General features: G+C 41.6%; 1 protein-coding gene across 3 annotated transcripts in view; it reads left to right on the forward strand.

Annotated features, from left to right (window-relative positions):
* Positions 1-2,157: 2,157 nt before the first annotated feature.
* The window catches only part of LOC110526458 (furin-1), a 101,264-nt gene continuing 83,819 nt past the window's right edge, over positions 2,158-19,602 (forward strand). Inside the window, exons 1-3 of one of the 3 annotated variants that reach the window (XM_036980844.2) lie at positions 2,167-2,901; positions 4,093-4,197; positions 7,275-7,594. In XM_036980844.2, coding sequence (XP_036836739.2) covers positions 7,382-7,594 — 213 coding nt within the window. In that variant the 5' untranslated portion in view covers positions 2,167-2,901; positions 4,093-4,197; positions 7,275-7,381. Of the gene's footprint in view, positions 2,902-4,092; positions 4,198-7,274; positions 7,595-17,163; positions 17,973-19,602 lie in introns of those variants that run through there. The other 2 variants (XM_036980845.2, XM_090238726.1) reach the window with 2 other exon arrangements.

Consider the following 19,602-nt stretch of genomic DNA (forward strand, 5'->3'; position numbering starts at 1 on the left):
AATCACCTGCTAACATAGGCCACACTGAAGTTATCTGGAGTTATTGGAAACTCAATAGTAGACTGTTGGAAGATGATCATTTCAAGATGGATGCCAAAGATATTATACAAGACAATTGGAGGAAAGCCCAACTATTTAAGTCTTATGGGAAATATTGGGAATGAATGAAGTATAAAATAAGACAAACAGCCACGAAGAGAGCTAAAGAAATTGCTGAACTTAAAAGATTGAGGGAAGATACATTTGTTAATTAAATACTTTCTGTAATCTCTATGGAGAACCTTGATGAAGAAGGAAAGGCTCAGTTATTCTCTTTACAACTAGAAATGAACTGAATGTATGAAGAGAGAGCAAACAGGGTATTTTAAAGATCAAGAAGGAGACGGTTGGTGGAAGGTGAAAAAAATACAAAATACTTTTACAATTTAGAAAGAAAGAATTCTGAATTTACATCTATTAGCTCAAGCTCAATATAGATGGCAAAGAAAATGAAAACCCCAAAGATATTTCGAAATATGTTTCAGAATTCTATGGTAACCTTAATACCAGTAATGCCTGTCCTACTAGTGACATATTTGCCTTTCTAGACTCTGTCAAAGACTGTGCAAAATTCATAGATGAAGACTTCCAAAAGTCTTCTGATGAAATTATTTATATTAATGAAATCAAAAAATGTATCAGCAAGTTAAAAGAGAACAAATCTCCAGGGAATGATGGCATTATCAGTGAATTCTATAAATATTTTTGGGAGGATATTATTGAATTTATATCTAATGTTTTTAAGGAGGCAATTGATTTAGGGGTCCTGCCTGTTTCTATGACACAAGGCCTAATTTCTGTAATACCCAAACCAAACAAAGATTCTATGATGTTATAAAATTGGAGAACAAACCAATTTATGAACAATGATGGAAAGCTGCTTGCATCCATCTTTGCAGAAAGACTTAAAAAAGGTCTTGACCAAATCATTGATGAAACCCAGTCTGGTTTTATGAAGGGCATACATATATGTAATAATGTTCGACTAGTATTGGACTTGATAGACAACAATGAGCACATTATGGAAGAAAGCTTTATTTTATTTGTAGACTTTTACAAGGCATTTGATACAGTTTAACATTATTTCATTTTTGAGACTTCGATATTTTGGTTTTGGTCAATATTTTCAAAGTGTAATTAAGACACTTTACAATAATAGTAATTCGACATTAGACGTGGAATTAAACAAGGATGCCCGATATCTCCTTTCTTATTTTTATTGGTCACACAAGTTATGGCACTTCATATAAATAAGGATAGTTTTAGGGGTATTGAGATACAAGACAAAGAGATAAAATGTTTACAATTGGCTGTCGACACCAGCATTTTTTTTGAAAGATCATAATGAAGTCAAGAAAGCTATTGAGTGTATTCATGTCTTCACACATATATCAGTTTTATCTCTGAATATTAGGAAATGTGAATTATTTGCGTTGAAAATACTTAAATTCAGTATGTAATATCCCTATAAAAGATGTGATCACATATCTTGGTATTACAGTTAGCAAAGATCAGAAAGAAAGGGCCAATTTAAATTTCTCTCCTATTGTAGAGAAAATTGGATAGAGATTTAACTCCTGGTTATTAAGAGATGTGTACTTTTTTCAAAATCTGAAGGACTGTCCAGATTAGTTTATACCTCCCTTGCCTTGGATGTTCCTCTGTCAGTAACTAAAATGGTTGATGCTAATTTATTTTATTTTTTTTCTCCTATGCACCCCAGTATCTCTACTTGCACATTCATCTTCTGCACATCTATCACTCCAGTGTTTATTTGCTAAATTGTTATTATTTCACCACTACGGCCTATTTATTGCCTCACCTCCCTAATCTTACTTCATTTTCACACACTGTATATAGACGTTTCTATTGCGTTATCCATGTAAACGGTGTACATGTTTATTCCTTTGTGTTGTTGTTTGCGTCGCACTGCTTTGCTTTATCTTGACCAGGTCGAGGTTGTAAATGAGAACTTGTTCTCAACTGGCCTACCTGGTTAAATAAAGGTTAAATAAAAAATAAAAATAAATTGTTATAGATTATACCAGCAGATGGCGATATACTACTGTGTATATTACTCTTGAGCAGTAGGTGTGTCCAAATCCTGTACATTTTCCCCTTGCCCTCGGTCGCCATGACGTATTTCCTGAGGGGCTACATGATGTGGACCCCTCAGCTGTTTTGAGAGGGTTCATGGAATCATGTTAATTTTTTTATTTATTTTGTAACCATTAACAATGTAGTATGGTAGTTGTAAGAGTATATTCGATTCATTAGTATATCAAAGAAGACAGGGGATCATGCATAATGTAAACGGGAACTGGTAAACCTACAGAATAAACCCTCCCAAGGCATTGGAAAGTTTCCTGATAATTGAGGCGCTCATGGGGAGTTTTGTACTGGTGTGCCTTCGTTCCTGGATGAGGCCAGACTAGTTGGTTAGTGCGAGGAGTGTGTTTTGCCTGTCATCGGTATTGCCTTGTCCCTATCTACAGAGACACTCGGGCTGTAACGGTGTCCGCTAGAAGGGCATTACGAGCCTGGCCGTAACGTTAGCTGAAACTTGACGCCGTCGATCCCGGTTGTTGTTCTGTGGAGTGGGTTTATTTGAAATTATATTCCGATTACGGTCCAATTCGGAACGATCAGAGAAACAGAAGGCTGGGATTAGACACAGGGGAGAAATTGGGTGAAAGAGCGCGTAGCGCCGCAGAATCGCAGTAGGCTACATTGCATCAAGTAGTTGTAGCTGATAACGCGATACAGTGTTACTTTACTGAAATACCAGCGGGAGACGATTCAGGAATTTATTGTATTCGAAGTTTTAAGCCAAACCGTTTGCAGTTTTCAAGGACATTTGTGGTAAGTTACCGTTTTTTTCATGCAATAATAAGCCATTTCTGATATGAACCATAATTGTTGTCATATAATGAAACTTGAATGGTTTAGTGAAACGTTGTGTAACTTTTTGAGCTACGAGCAGAAGTTTTATAGCCTAACTGGGCATGTTGACTCACTGGTATGACTGTCAAAAGAGGAGATATTCAATGTTTTGTGCCCGATTTTAAGAAAGGCCTCTTGAAAGATTTTTAAAATTTGAATTGTAGCTTGCTTGCTTATGATTTGAAGAAGTGTATATTCAGTGGAGAAAACGCCTTGTTACTCTATATGATAAAGGCATTGTTCATGGTAATTAAACACTTTCCTTATGACATAGCATATTAATTATCCGCAAGCAACATACAGTGAGTGGAGTGTTAGAGGAGCTCAAGACAAGAAGACAGAATATTGTAATGTGCTGTAAATGTTAACCGTAGGACATGGGTACTGTTTGTCGATTGTGATACAAATGTATTGTCTTCATCACATATTAAGTGATTAGCACCTTTTAAGTGCCCCTATCATGTCTCTGGGTTAGTGTGTGTCAGAGCTTGGCTGTCCTCTCCGAGTTCCAATTTGCCTTTGGGGAAAGTGCAAATAACCACTGGGCCTGTGAAAGTTTGTTCCTGTTTGCGACTTTTTAGCCATTCCTCAACTCCTGAGCCAGTGGCCATGTTTTGATTGCTAGTAGGGAGACCTGACAACTCTGGCAGGGGGAAATGCTGAAGGATTCTAACCTAGAATGCCAATGTTATCTCCTGGGCAATCATCATCACCATCTGCAGTTTGACTTACACTTGGTGAAATTATACCCTAGAATGTAATGTTTTCCATTTGGCCTTTGGTGACCCTTTTAGATAATTTCAAGCAGAGTTGTGAAATGTATGACTTCTTTCTGATTTTGATTCACATCTATCTGTTATCGCTTATGCAGTTTTATAATAGTTGCTGCCAAACTTTGACGTATGGTATCATTTACTCTGCTAACACTGGCAGAAAAATGTCTGCTTTCCCACTTTCTCCTGCGAGCAGTAAAGTAGTTGAGCTTTTGTTAATCCACGGTATATGGTTTTTATACTGACATTAAACTCCGGCTGAACGGTTGAGTTCAGCCCAGATGAGGTCACTAGGGGCGGGTGTACTTTGAGCCATGCATGTCTGTGAACGTTAAAGGGAGGCTTGGGGAAGGTGCGCACCTCTGTCTGTGTGTGCTGCCTCCGCATCAGATCGGACTGCATCAGAATCACAACAACAACAACAATAGTCTGAAACTCAAAGGTGAGCTGCATATTTTACTGCTTTTTTTCCCTTGAAGGTGTTATGCTGTTAAGACTGTAGTTTTCTTTAGGGCATTTAGAGAGAACCCAGTGAGTTTAATCAACATTTTATTCTTAAGTATTGTGTCTTTTTTGTAGCCTCTTAAACTTGAATGTTTTGGTCTCTGAGCTCGACAAACAAGTTGTTTTGCCAGAAGCTAATTATCACTCTGAGCATGTGGTTTAGCAGGTTTTAAGCCAATGCTTAATCTGGACCTCTGCTCTGTCTTTAGCATTGCAAATAATTCTCTAAGTGTATCCTAAATCTTTGGGTACAAAGAAGCTTTGGTGTGCCCAAATAAATAAATTAACCATAGAGAATCAGACTGATTCGTGGTCATCTCAGAGGAACGCTCTGACTGTACACACTGTCTAACTTTGTGTTTGCTGCTCTGATACCATTGGCTACAGTTGGCAGAGCAAACTCCTCTCCTCTCATAGTTGTGGTAGAACCACAGCTCTTTTGCCCTGCAGGGTTCCACATGTACTGAGGTTTAGGGAACAATGGGCCAAATAGTGTGTCTGAGCGTGATATAATGGCTTTCATGTGGTTTAAATGTTTCTAATTTCTGAGCTAAGGCTTTTTTCATTTTTTTTGCCAGGTATTTTTTTTCTCAGAACTTTTTCTCTGAAGCTAGTAATGTCAATCATCACTGTGGAATAATTGGAATGTCAGTTTCTTGTTTCTTGAGCTGTCAATCTGGGCATATTCCTGCTATTGTAACAGTGTGGTACTTTCTGTCATTTATAGTTAAAATGGCATTGTATTTGGTGGCTTTGGCCAAGTGTTCTGTCAGAATAATACATCCGTTCTGAAAGCTGAAGCTGACCCACCTGACTATTTTCATACATACATTTTCATCATATTTTTGTAGAGCTGTTTTTGAAATGTTCAGTGATGAAAAGATTCATCACCCCCTCTAAAATAAAATACAATGATGTTGCCGGCCAGTACAACAGCAGAACAAGGCATTACATAAAGTGGAAATGTTGCTGCTTGTTAGGTGGGTATGTTTTGTCACGTCTATTGGAACAGCTGTAACAGAACACGCTGCCTGGAGCACTGGACAGGGATTTGATGGCCACTCTGTCAATGGATTTCACACACCCTAGGGACTAGTAGTATTTCAACTAGTTCTTTGAAATGTTTTCATTGAATGAAATAACCTGGAATGCATCAAATGTTCATTCAGATAAGTATTTAGTCTTGTTTGTAGCCTTTTAGACTGGAATGGTTTGGTCTCTGAGCTTGATAAACAAGTTGTTTTGCCAGAAGGTTTAGCAGGTTTTAAACCAATGCTTAATCTAGACCTCTGCATTGGGCCTTTAGCATTGCAAAGAATTCTCTAAATGGATCATAAATCTTTGGGCACGAAGAAGCTTTGGTTTATGTCATGATATTTGTGATGGAATTAGGATGCTACAGTACAAACTTAAACATTTAGTTATGAGTCAGTAGGGATTTTTCCTCATCCCTATACATTATCTGAAAGGCGCAGTCAGAAGTAGTTTTATTTGGAGAATAGTTATTTGTAGCTAACGGCCAGTAGGTCTATAGCTAGATCAGTATTGAAGAGATTTTAACTGTGCCGTGCTTCTTTCTACCTCTGCCTGCTATTTTAAGCTTTAATGGGTTGAATCCTCCAGGATTTTTCACCCAGCTTCTCATTTAGCATATTCTTGCCAAGCAACACTATCTCTCTGCATTGTTTCTGCATTTGAAGACATTGTCTTTTTTCCAGACGCTTTGTAATTTGCATTTATTGGGTTTCAACTGCCGAAAGCGCTTCAAAGGGGAGTCGAGCCTTGCATGTTTTTTAATGTTTTCTTCTTTCAAATTTCCTGTGTGGAGCTTGAGCCTACAAGCGTCCAAGGTTCCTCAGCCAGAGCCCCATCCCAGCTGAGGTCTCATAACTGACTGACTGACTGCCAATGGCTAACACTCATCCTCATAGGGAAGACCAGCTGAAATCTCCCCATCACTCTCTCTCTCTCGGACTCTCTCCGTGACTCATCATCATCCGATTTCCTTTTGAAAGATCGAGCTGGAAATGAAATGTTATGTTCAATGAAAAATCTTCTTGGAAGGTTGAGGAACAGGTAGGGCCAGTGTTCTTTGTAGCTTTTTGAAGAAGTAATAGAAGCACGGAAGCCTCGAAGCAGCCTCAACCACATTCCCTGAAGTCAGCTGGGCTATATTTATTAATTGGTTTCACTCTGAACACCTCTCAAACTAGTGGTTAGGGATCTCTATGGGGTTGGACAGTGTTTTCATGATTCCAGTTCACAATGCCATTTACTTGGAAAAGTTTTCTCATGAATGAAGACCTAGACTAGTCATTGCTGGGTGACCTTTGGTCATTGCTGGGCGAAAGTCTTCTATCTTGGCTTACAGAAGGAGAGTGAGAGGGGAAGTAGAAAAGTACATGTGTGATCCATAAGCTTTGCATAATGCATAGTAAGACACATCCACTCCTCCACCACCTCTAGTGCTGAGAAAAGCAAAGTTAAGAGGAAAATAATATTTCAACTGTCATGGATTTGTTTTTAATTTGTCAGGCAAACAGGCTGTTAAAGTCTGCCCCCCCCCCCCCCCCCCCCACACACACACACACAGTCTTTATTTGCAATCAACATTTTCATGCTATAGAAATTGGAATGGACTCTGTTTCCTTCAACTAATGATTATTTTCTTTCAAAGTGCCTTTTGTAATTCCAAATACAATATGTGTTTAATTGTCATAGCTTCACTGAAAGGGAGAAGAAAGGACCTTGGACTCCTTTAACTCAAGTCTGTTGTTAATCTGGTATTGTTCCATTGTGAATTTTGACATCTTCACGTCACTCCGGCTTTCCTTTTGTAATGCTGTTGTCATGGTTGCGATGTAACAAGTCAGCAAAACTTGGCAGGATTGTCTTCCTTCTGACAATACACACTGCTTCAGCTCACTATTACAAAGCTCTGAATAGACGTTGTAGGAGTTTTTTTCTCATTGTGCTGAGCTCTGCTACATGTTGTAACACTCTCTTTCTTCTTAGGTGATCCCGGTGCAGTGACTGTCCTGTGTCGTCTCTCTGCGCCCCTGTATGTCCCCTGGCCTATCATAAAGACGCTGAGCTCAGGGACTTCGCTGTTGTAGGACCCTATGGCTCTGGGCCTTCCATCCTCCTCCATGGGCCTTTGGTCACGGCTGGCTGAACGGCTGCTGCTGGGACCATTGCTGGTCCTGCTGGTGTCTGGACTGGGCATGGCCCTTGGTCAGAGGGTTTACACCAACACATGGGCCGTCCACATCGCTGGAGGACCAGACGAGGCTGACCGCATTGCCAGTAAACATGGCTTCGTCAACCATGGCAATGTGAGTTGTTGGGGATTTTTTGACCCTCTTTTGTTTGTGTCTTTGTGGGTTTTTTGTCTAAGTGAATAATTAGGGAACATCTACTGCAGAAAGTGCTGATCTAGACCGCTTTTCCCACATTGCCTGTTAGTGCCAAAATACCTGACCCCAAATTGGCTTAAATATTTATTACACTTGGAAGTTGCCAAGCCTCCGAGGCACTCGGAACCAATTGAATTATATCACTTTACTAGAGCAGAAAAAATACTTACAGTTGAAGTCAGAAGTTTACATACACCTTAGCCAAATGCAGTTAAACTCAGTTTTTCACAATTCCTGACATTTAATCCTATTAAAAATTCCCTGTCTTAAGTAATTTAGGATCACCACTTTATTTTAAGAATGTGAAATGTCAGAATAATAGTAGAGTGATTTATTTTTTTCATCACATTCCCAGTGGGTCAGAAGTTTACATACACTCAATTAGTATTTGGTAGCATTGCCTATAAATTGTTGGGTAAAACGTTTCAGGTAGACTTCCATGAGCTTCCCACAATAAGTTGGGTGAATTTTGGCCCATTCCTCCTGACAGAGCTGGTGGAACTGAGTCAGGTCTGTAGGCCTCCTTGCTCGCACATGCTTTCAGTTCTGCCCACACTTTCTTGCTGTGCGACCTTTCAGGTTATGTCAATATAGGACTCGTTTTACTGTGGATATAGATACTTTTGTACATGTTTCCTCCAGCATCTTCACAAGGTCCTTTGCTGTTCTGTGATTGATTTGCACTTTTCGCACCAAAGTACGTTCATCTCTTGGAGACAGAACGTGTCTCCTTCCTAAGCAGTATGACGGCTTCGTGGTCCCATAGTGTTTATACTAGCATACTATTGTTTGTACAGATGAACGTGGTACCCCCAGGCGTTTGGAAATTGCTCCTAAGGATGAACCAAACTTGTGGAGGTCTACAATTCTTTTCTGAGGTCTTGGCTGATGTTCTTTTGATTTTCCCATGATGTCAAGCAAAGAGGCACTGGGTTTGAAAGTAGGCCTTGAAATGCATCCACAGGTAGACCTCCAATTGATTCAAATGATGTCAATTAGCCTATCAGAAGTTTCTAAAGCCATGACATAATTTTCTGGAATTTTCCAAGCTGTTTAAAGGCACATTCAACTTAGTGTATGTGAACTTCTGACACACTGGAATTGTGATACAGTGAATTATAAGTTAAATAATCTATCTGCAAACAATTGTTGGAAACATTACTTGTGTCATGCACGAAGTAGATGTCCTAATCGACTTGCCAAAACTATAGTTTGTTAACAAGAAATGTGTGGAGTGTTTGAAAAACGAGTTTTAATGACTCCAACCTAAGTGTATGTAGACTTCAACTGTATCTTTAAAAACATATTATGAATAGGAGTAATATTGAGAAAGTTGTATGGCATTTATGTCCCATATAACTTGCACAATGCAGTGCTTCTTCTGGAGATTTAGGCTAAATATTAGTGTACCAGAGGCAGTGGTCCTTATAGAAACCCCTCTATGACTGTTTAGTTTCAGTTCATCCATTCCAGAGAAATGACTCAACCAAACAGACTAAACACAGTTACCTGAATGACTACAGTATTGCCTTTCTGGGTAAGATGTATTTTCTGTTACTCTCTTACTGAGAGTGGCTGACCATAACCTCCATACGAATCAAGTCACATTTTATTGGTCACATACATGTGTTTAGCAGATGTTATTGTGAGTGTAGCGAAATGGTTGAATCACACACCTGTGTGTGTCTGTAGAGATCTCTGTATTGTCCTGAAAGCTTCACTCATCTCTCTGCTTTTCATACAGCTTTTAATCTCATTGCTTAAGGGGAGGAGGCCTTCAAAGTTCGCCATATGCTCAGCCTGCTGTTTTGTTTGTGGTAAAAGAGTTCATCAGAAAATGACCTCCCTTGTCTCTCTGACATGTTAGCATTCTCAACACTACCACAGTCTTCCGTACTTTTCTGTTTCTGTTCAATGAAACATCCCACAAACTTATTTCTGTGGTGGTCTTCCTTTGTGGCAGATGAGAGGCAAGTCATGGTACATTTCATGTGGTGTTAACAGAACTCTTTGAACTAGCCATCAGACTCTTCCCTCTCATCTCCTCAATGCGCTGTGTTGTGGCATTGTTTGCAAAGCAGAGCTGTGTGTTTGTGTCAGGAACAGATGATCCGACAGGAGCTTCCTGACTGGAACGCCCAATCATAGCGTGGGTGAGATGGGACTTTGAACTATGAACTGCACGGTGCGGCTGAGGGAAGACTAACAGGCAGTGACAGGAATGGGACTCCGATCCTATGAGCAGCACCACCAGGGTTTAGGTTTTCACTGTTCCTCTCCTTCCTTCCGTTTTGAGGACAATCTATGAATAATTAAGCTCTACTTGGGATAGTTTGTTGTTGAGGCCCCAGTGGGCGGGTGTAAAGTAAATGTAAACATTTCCTGTTTGTAAGTGAGCCACTATATTCTCTGGTTGCTCCAAGACTTCAATGGGGGCATGATGAGTAGAAGTACTTTGTTTTTTTGCCTCTGTCTTTTTGCATCCATTTCACATTTAGCTTTAATAGCTTCCTTCCTGGTTCGCCTGTATCCTGCTAGGCAACTAGATCTCATGTCTTCCAGTTAGAGATCATTCATTATGCACCTGGTCATGGGATAGATCTGTGTGTAAGATAATTATTCCGGTGCCATAAGGTGATACCTTTTTAGTCTGGGTTTTATCATTCTGACATGTCTCTCTGTAATAGTTTACATCCAGAGTTGTTGTATGCTGCCTACTGTGGAAATGTAGTGTCTGTGAGTCAATTTCCTTTAAAAGGCTTTTTGCTTAAAGGTCTGTTTTATACTAATGCCATGGGCAATGATGTTGATTTATCAAATAATGATCTGAACCACATAGTAAACATCAGCTTAGACCTCCTTTAGAGCTCAGACAGACTCAATAAAGGTTGCAATTGAAAAAAAATCAATCAATGGTTTCTGAAAACTCGCTACCGAGAGAGATGAAATAAGATTGCTTAATCCCTTTGGGGAAAATATGTTGGGAAAATAACTGGGGAGGATTGTGAAATCACTAGCTAGCAAACAAACACAAAATGGTTGCAAGAAAATATTCTCTTTTTAGTTGATTTCTTTATAATTTGTTTACATTGCATCCATGAACAGATTCTATTCTGGGCTATGGGTAGGTCAGACGATAAACCTTCCCTCCCACTGACTCCTAGGTAGTGTTTAGTGGATGTATAATGTCAGTAATTGGTAGTGGTGTGGGCTTGTCGGCTGACGTGTGGGTGACTGATTGGTCCTAATGGAAAGGGGAACCCAGTAATTCTTCCTTCTGACGGAATCTAAGGAGAGTTTAATCAGCCTGCCCTGCCAGTTTGACCGGTGACTGGCTCTCACATGTGGTAGTTAGGTTACCTCTGTTGCAGTCAGCCAACCAGGGACAGTAGTGGATATCTGGAGGGCCCGGTAAGAGATTGTAGCTCCTTCTTCCACACCAACTGACCCCTCTTTTCCCTGTGTGATATTGACAGTAATTGAAGAGCTTGGTCGGACATGAAGCCAGGCTTCCTGCCCTGGGGCAGGCTTGTCCTGTGTGTCTCTTTTCTCTGTTGACAGATGTTAGGCCTCTAAATTTTCAAGACTAGACCCCACCTCTATTCACAGGGCATCCATTTGTGATTAGGGGCCTGTATTCTGACTGTATTTCTTACCAATCATCAGGAATGTTGTTTATGCTGCGAGACACTGAGTGCAGACTAATCAGTAATCTCACTGTGAAATGTCCAATGGCTTTGTTTTTACTGTGATTACTAGTAAGCCATTAACTATGTGTTGGCCATAAGGGAATAAGGAATCCAGACATGACCATTAGAGATACTTACTCAGACTGTTTTCAGGAAACTGTGAGCTGTGTGTGGGCCTCTCTGTCTGTATGACTGCTGAGTAGATTTGTCCCATCACCATAAAGGGATCTGAACTTGTTGGAGACTTAAAAAGCTGTTTTGAGCCAAAATGGTGAAAAGTTTTGGGCCTCACTCGGTTGACCAGAGCCAAGTTTAGCCAAGCCTCATTGGTCAGATCAGTAACTCTACTCGGCTAATGTGCTTTACTCTGACCTTTTGCTCTGCAAAACAACACTATTTTCTCTACATGGTTATACCTGGCCCAGCCCCAGACCTACAGCGGGAAGGGACATGCTGTAATCACAACACTTCATCTTTTATAAGCTCTTGTCCTCCACTTTAGAGTTGTCTGGAAATGGAGTCTGAAATGTAGTTAAGTTTTTCTCTCTGCAGCAGTGTGGTATTTGAGTCTTCTCAGACATTTAGATTACTCTTCCATTGCCCTCGGGACTCTTCTTGAGGAATAAGGCAGCCAACTTCCTCAATACTAGTGTGGCACTTTTTTTTGTTGGTATTTGTACCCCCTCTAATGGTATATATTTGGCCTTCATGTTTACTCAATTGCAGTGTGCTCCAGTTAGAGGACAGAGTTGATCCTGTTATGCTGTTAGCCTTTACACTGCAAGTAAGTACTCAGTCATCGTGTGTGATATTATAACTACCACCTGCAATGTGGCTACAGGAAAACCAGTGTTTTGACATCTGCATAGGCTGTTGTAAACACATTATCTTGACACCCAGATCAGCCACCTCACTAGTAGTTTCTACATGCCTCATCCTCTGTCTCTTATCAGCTTGGTGACGCACTGCGTGACCTTAACTCTCTCAGACCCAAACCATAAACCTGCCAGGAGGAAAAGGCCATTCACAGGGTAACGTGGCATGAAACCTGCAAACGTAGAAATTCCTAGCTAATGTGTCCACGGAAGATTGAACATCGCACCTAGAGCAGCACTGACTACAGCGGTGTTTGTTTTGTGGACAAGGCAAGGCCACAAACGGCATCAGGCAAGGTTGATGACTTGATGGGCTGTTGATGCAACGTGTGCAGCCCCCCTACTCATTAAAATAGACCGTTAGGCAAAGGAGAGGGGACCAACTGGGCACTAAAAGTGAGAGGGAGCGAGGCGCTCTGTATGGCCTGCTCGGCTGAATGAAGTGTGAGATGATTGGAGTATGGTAATGAGGGGAGCAGCGATTTACATTTACGAGGGGGTGCTGGGGGAGTAGCGCAGCGAGTTGGAGGGAGGGTGCTGAACTCGCCCTGGGTGGTGTGTGTGTGTGTGTGTGGGGGGGGGGGGGTGTAAGGCTGGGGGGCTCCATCCCTTTGTATTTTGAAGGCCTTCCACACTCCTCATCTCATTACCATGTGGATCAGTGTTAGTATGTGTTCATCTGCTTTATCTATCTGTATAGAAGGCCGTGGACAGAGGCCATACAGAACTATGACTACACCTTTCTACATGGAACATTCTCATCTTCAGCCAACAGTACATAGTTTGTGCAGTATCTTTTAATCGCACCTGCATTAATATGCATTAACATTAAAGGAGGTAAAACAATCATGCAGAAATACGATAATATCATCATGCAGAGATTCTCTATTGAAAAAGTCGTACTTAATGATCTACCTGATGCAGTGAGGCATCCATCGCCAGTCATTGTGCAAAATAAATTGTAGTAGATCTCTGATCAAAGCAGTTATTCTGCCTTCCCTGGACTGATGGTGAAGGAAATGAGGGTTGCGTGAACAGGACCTGGTGAGGAATGGCATGCCCCAGCTGTGGTGTGGGGCTGGTGTGTGCAGGTGTTGTATTGAAGTGGAGGGAGGGAGGGCAGGGGGATCACAGGCTGCAGCTGAGGGGGTTTTATGACCCCTTGATTGTCCCTGTTGAGTTCCCCTCCACCCCTGGGACCCGGCAGCTCTGGCCCCTAACTGCTTTTTACAGTAATGAGCCTCTGATGTCTCTGTTAAAAACACAAGCACCTTTTTCTAATTTTGCTGTTAAAAGTGGATTAAATAGATGGCCAAATGGCCCGAGAATATATATATTTTTTTTTCGTTGTGTGCTAGAGCTCTCCGAGAATGAGGTATACTGCAGTAGTTTGTTTCTCAGCCTTGGGTGTTTTGCCTAAGCTCTGTGTCTGGCCTGCCTGAGATGCCTCTACTCCCGTCGTGGCCGAGACGCCTCTGCTCCCGTCGTGGCCGAGACGCCTCTGCTCCCGTCGTGGCCGAGACGCCTCTGCTCCCGTCGTGGCCGAGGCTCATAAAGCCTGCGATGTTGATGAGGCTCGATGTCCTGGTGTTAAACCTGTCCCTCTGCTGGAATAGTCTGCTACTTCTGGGGCTCACCTCATCTCGTGTGGTTTACTGCCCCTGTCTGGCTTAATGGTCTCATCTCTCTGGTCCTCTTTCTACCTACTCCTGATTTTCCTATCCACAGTCAATTGCTGTCATTATAGAGTGATTCACCCTGGCTTTTATAACATGGGTGACCTTTTGGCACCGTCATTGGCTTTGGGGTAAGTCGAATACCAGAAGTTAAACACACTTGTATATGAAGTTGAGAGCTGTTTGAAAAGCAGTGTTTGCATGATGGATGTCTCTCTTTTCAGGTTTGTGCTGTTTTCCTTTTCGAGAAGTGACGCAAATGTCTTGCTACTGGTGTACAGATCTTTAACAAAATCTGCCTTTCCTGTCCCATTTTCTTTTGACAACTTACTTTGATTATTTATAGACGGATGTGGGAAGGAACCTGATTAATAAATAAATGCCTCATCGTTTCCTACACACACATCAAAGTAGAATCCAGCCTTTCTCAGAACCCTGCCATTCCCTTTTTCTCAACGAGCGCTGTGGTTTCTGTCACTAATGGCTGATGTGAACGCTTCCTGTGTTCAGAGGGTAAGCTAGGATGAGGAAGTGCAAGGTGGGCTACCCTGATCAGAGAAGGTCAAATATCTTCATGATAATAAGAACAGTAGCCTCCAGTTCATTTCACTGGTTGAACCTCCAACTCTGTGCCTGTGTTGTGTTAAGAGTACTCTATCCCTTCTGTACTACGTGGAACCACAAGGCCTAGCATTAAACCCATACATGATCTAATGGGGAAGGATGGTCTATCTCTGCCATCATGAGACAGGCTGATTCTAATCAGTGCTGCTAAAGACCTGCACCATGACTGGGCGTGATTAGTGTTTCTGGGGGGCATTTCCATCTAAAAGGACCCATGAGCATCAACATGTGAAGTTCATAGGCTCATGTCAAATGAAGGCTTAGAGTCTATCCTTTTGAGAAATTAAGGCATACAATTTTCAACCATTTTCCATCCTACAAATTAGGAATAAGCAAAGGCTTACTAGTAACGGAATTACTGCAATTGAATTGGCTACAATGGGAGATGATGGTAGTCACAAACCACAGTTGGGTCACCTGTTACTGTCCTCCCTTCCACTGGCGTACTGTTATGTTCAGCTCAACGTTTTTAAAATTTTCTCTTTCTGTTGTCTGGTGGTCAAAGCAAGACTGTGAAAAAAAAAAAGCCTCTTTCTTTCTCTTTCTCTTTCTTTCTCTTTCTCTCTCTTTCTCTTTCTCTTTCTCTTTCTCTTTCTCTTTCTCTCTCTTCTCTCACTCCAGTTAATGGGCACGTTCCTCAGCGTGTCTACTGTGAACATGTCTACTGTGATGTCCAAACTTGTGAAAAACAGATGTATATGATTGGTTCAGATTTGGTCTGGTCCGGACCAACCAAATGTGGTCTTGTTTTGGGGGCAGAGCTCATTACGATAATAGCCAGTGTAGATTAATACCCAAATATTTCTACATATTTGAAATATTTCTACCTTTGTGTACCAATTCAGGCTACTTCACCATGAAGGTAATGATATTCATATCCATAATGATGAATTTCTGTATAGTACAGCTCAGGGACCAATGATATAACATTTTGGTTACAAGGTGTCATGTCTTAGCTGACAACCCATTATTTCTGCAGACTTCATCTTAATTCGTAGCAGATGGATATATTTACGTTTTTTGGAAAATTGTATTTTTCTATAATTCTTTTACCATACTTTGGCATCTGCACAGTTATTCCAGAAAATGTGTTTTTGTGAACATTTCTGTGTAAATTGTTCAAAGTAGTTATTGTGCTTAGAGTTGTATGGTTAGTTAAACTTTTAATATATGTTTTTTCTTTGGCATACATTTAAAAGTGAAAAATCTGAGTCAAAGCGTAATTCTGTTTATTGTGTAATTGCCTTGGGAAAGATTGACATCAATTCCCTAAAGGCATGGCTAACTATGGAAAGCTAAGGCCTATACACGGCATGTAGCAAGACTGGAGGCCTATCTGTGCACAACAGGCATCCGGAGTGTTTATCTGTTAGATTTCCCATCTGTATAGTTCTTGTTTTCGCTCTAGACTTCTCTGTTCTGTTGTCAGAAGTCTCTCTGCTCTGTCTCCTTCCCAGTGCTTTTACATTTGTTTTCATCTTGTGGTTGTGCGAAACGACAAAATACTTTTCATGCAAAGTAAACACATCCGGATGCTCATCTCTTAGCAGTTGATCTCTGGCATAGAGATGGACAATGAGGACTTGGGGATTGTAAGTGCGCATTGCAGCGGTTCCAAATGTCCATGGGCATATTGTAGTGCAGTGCCAGAACTCCCTGCACCTGCTGTAAATCACCAGGCCTGGTGCCACTGAGGACAGATGAATGCTTGCCGCTGCAGAAAAACACTATGTAAGCAGCCACACACACACTATGTTCACTGAAGTTGGTTTTGATAAATAGCTTTGCCATGTCTCAAATCGGACAGAGGGGAATCTGGAAATATAATCCAGTGTTTATGGGAACTGTGTGTGTTTCCAACTCTTCAAGTCTCTCTACTAGCTGCTGGACCTGGGCCACTCCACCAGCCATAAATCGGCTGTGACCCTTTTTTGTTTTACTCTTGATGCTTTCTCTAGCCCCCTAAAATCTAGCTATAGCTAATGTGGAACAGAACCTCAGGCTCGAATAGGAGATGCTGGACTCACACAGCCCATAATTGGTCCCTGGGGAGCCCAGGTTATTGACTGGGAGTCAACAGGGGTTTGAAGTGATTTGCTGGAGAATGAGGAAGTTATTGGGTGAGGGTGACAGGGAGAAAATGGCATGCTGATGGTCTTTGAGGCACCACTAGGCAGAATTCAGCTCGACTCCACAAATGTGCTTTCTCCTGTGCACAGCACCAGTTCAGGTCCTAAACATAACCGAACTCACCCCTATCATGCTCCCTCACCCCTCTTCATACAACCTCTCTCAAACACAAACTCCTCTTCAACCCCTACTCCCCCATTCCTCTCACAGCCTGAACACAAGGACTCTCTCATGATATGGTTTCTTGGAGAAACTGTAAGCGCCCAGTGTGGTGAGGTGACTTTGTTGGCTTACGAGTTACCACTCCCTTGGTTGGAGAGACTATTGCAAACACTTTGGCTATAGATCTGCTGTGGTAAATATTGCATTATGGCTTTGCAGTGTTTTGTAACATGGCATACTTGTGCAATCGCTGTGTCAATCTTTAACAGGCCTGTGACTGTGCTGTGGACTCGGCTGTGGCCTACTTTAGCCAATGAGAGCTGACGGGTCTAAGGGAGCGTGCCGCTTCTATACAGCCAGAGCAGGATGCCTCTTAGACTCCGTAGCTTTGAAGTGCCGTAATGATATCACCGCGACCGTGCCTCTTAGACCTAACCATGGGAGTTGGCCCTTTTGAGATGGATGGTCTCGTAGTGTCGAAATGCGACTTTCTCCTCCCACCTCTTTGGTGGTTAACAGATGACCTCTGCATTGTCTGTGGCCTTTGTTGCTCCCTATAGATGAGCGCTGCGCCCCCTGACATCCATGACACTGTAAAGATATGAATCAGTGTCTCTGGCATCTTGCGAATGGTGTGATCAACTCTGTTTTGCTCCAGAGTTGGAGTTGAGGCATGAGACATTTTGATGGTTTTGGAACACGTATAACTTTTCGTAACCTTTTTGGTAATGAGCCTGAAGGCAGAGCATTATTTAAGAGGTAAATGACCTTTCATCATCTGCAGAACTACCCTCAACTTGGCCCGTGAGAACAGGCAGTAGTTGGGGTGGAAACGTTTTGCATTGCAAAAGCAGCTTTTGTTTGGCGCTGCTTATAGAGACATGACCTGAGTATGAGGTAAACCTCTGGACAGAGCCGTGCTGGGATGGCCGCACCCCGACTCCCAAACAAAAACATTTTCTCCTGAAAGCCAGGCTGTCAGCAGGCGGCCGTCTGGAGCCTACATCAGGAGTGGACACCCAGATCACCAGGGACCAGAGAGGGGCCATGGGAGCCAGGGACCAGAGAGGGGCCATGGGAAGTCTCTATTAATCCCCTGCTCTCCCGCAGGACAGGGATGGGTCAGGGCAGAAGGACTGAGGTGAACCACTCACAGGTCACAAGGGCTGTAACCAGAGCCAGATGTACTGAGGGGACACAAATGTACACTGACAATAGGCCTACATCCATTTAGGGATTTATTTTATTTTTCTTAACTTTATTTTCATGTAGATAAAGTTGTCCTAATAGCGGGAGTGTTTGCTAATGATTTAAGCAATTGTTTTTCTAACTTAGTCTATCTATTCAACTTTCTACATCTCCTCTCCTAGATGCGTGGGTGTGTAGAATGCAATAGGCTATGGCACTTTGGTCAAAAAATATTTTATGTGGACATTTATTTTATAAATGCAAGCTTTCATTGCTTACCAGTAAAGAAATAAATCAGTCTTAAAAAAATTAAAATTAAAAAAAAATTCAACAGCAGTCAACAAGGTTGTTCTGGCTCTGTGGCCTATAATGCACTTATGTTATGTCAGGGATAATGCTCCAGTCCTCTCCAACTTGGCATGGTATAATTTGATACTGAATTGTTTCTAAATTTATAGACTAATCGATGCTGATCAGGCCCGGTCCTGGCCGATATGTCGCCCTAGGCGAGATGAAGAAAAATTGCAGCCCTACTAGCCGTGCCAAGTAGAATAGTAGCCTAGGCTATACAGTGCCGGCCTGCAATACATTTTTGCGATTGCCCATGTGGTAGCCTAGCTTTTGAAAATCAGGCAATTTAATGTTAATCCCTGTCATTTGGTTACATGAATTTCTGTTAATGCATGTGTTATTTACAGTTCTCACGCTTGCTGTGTGCAAAATGTAGGAAAGTGCCCAATTGACAATGTCTGATTTCTTTCATAACTCACCTCCTCCACCATTAATAAGCTGAGCTTCCCAGTCATTTTTTCTTCACCTCACAGAATGTTAATGTCTGTTTTTTCACATCTATTGCAAAAGATAGTTCCTTAGTATTTGAAAAATCTTTCCAACACTCCTGGGCCTCTAATCACCAAGCCTCCTTGTGAAAGCTAAATATCATGATCTGATGATTCCATATATCCAGTGGAAACGTCATTAAAAAAAACAGCCATCTGTCCCGAGCTCACTGGTGCAGGAAACTCTGAAGGCCAAGAATAAGCTAGTTGTATACAATGTTTAAAGTTTGCTAGCACCAGCTTCCGGCTGGACCCAGTTGATGATTTTATACAATGTTGCACTTCACTAGCAATAGCTCAAGTCAAAGTGAGGCAGGGAGGTGAAATAGAGAGATGGACCAGAATTTTCAACATGATATTTTCTGTTTTTATTTGTCTGCTTTAGGTTGACGATGGCAGTTATAGGTCTACTGCTGCACTGGCCTATATGTTATCTCTGAGTTCCATGTGTTCATTTCTTTAGCCGCCAATGGACCACAGTCTATCAATGGGTCCAAATGGCAGAGGCTGGTGCTCCCACCTTAGTTGAATTTGAACTTTTAGATTTTCATGATTAACCACGTGACAATGATTTTTGAGAAATACAAACGTTATTGAAGTGAAACTGTTTCACAATAATGCACACAATAAATAGTCATAACTGTCACGCAGATCGGTAAAAATGGTAGGATAAATTGTAAGCTTTTCCAAACTTCCCCTGAAAAGAACCTGCGTCCATCAAAGCCACCAGCATATGTCAGACAC

Source organism: Oncorhynchus mykiss, chromosome 6 (assembly GCF_057628025.1).
Source record: "Oncorhynchus mykiss isolate SJ-2025 chromosome 6, ASM5762802v1, whole genome shotgun sequence".
In the NCBI taxonomy this organism is placed as follows: Eukaryota; Metazoa; Chordata; class Actinopteri; order Salmoniformes; family Salmonidae; genus Oncorhynchus; species Oncorhynchus mykiss.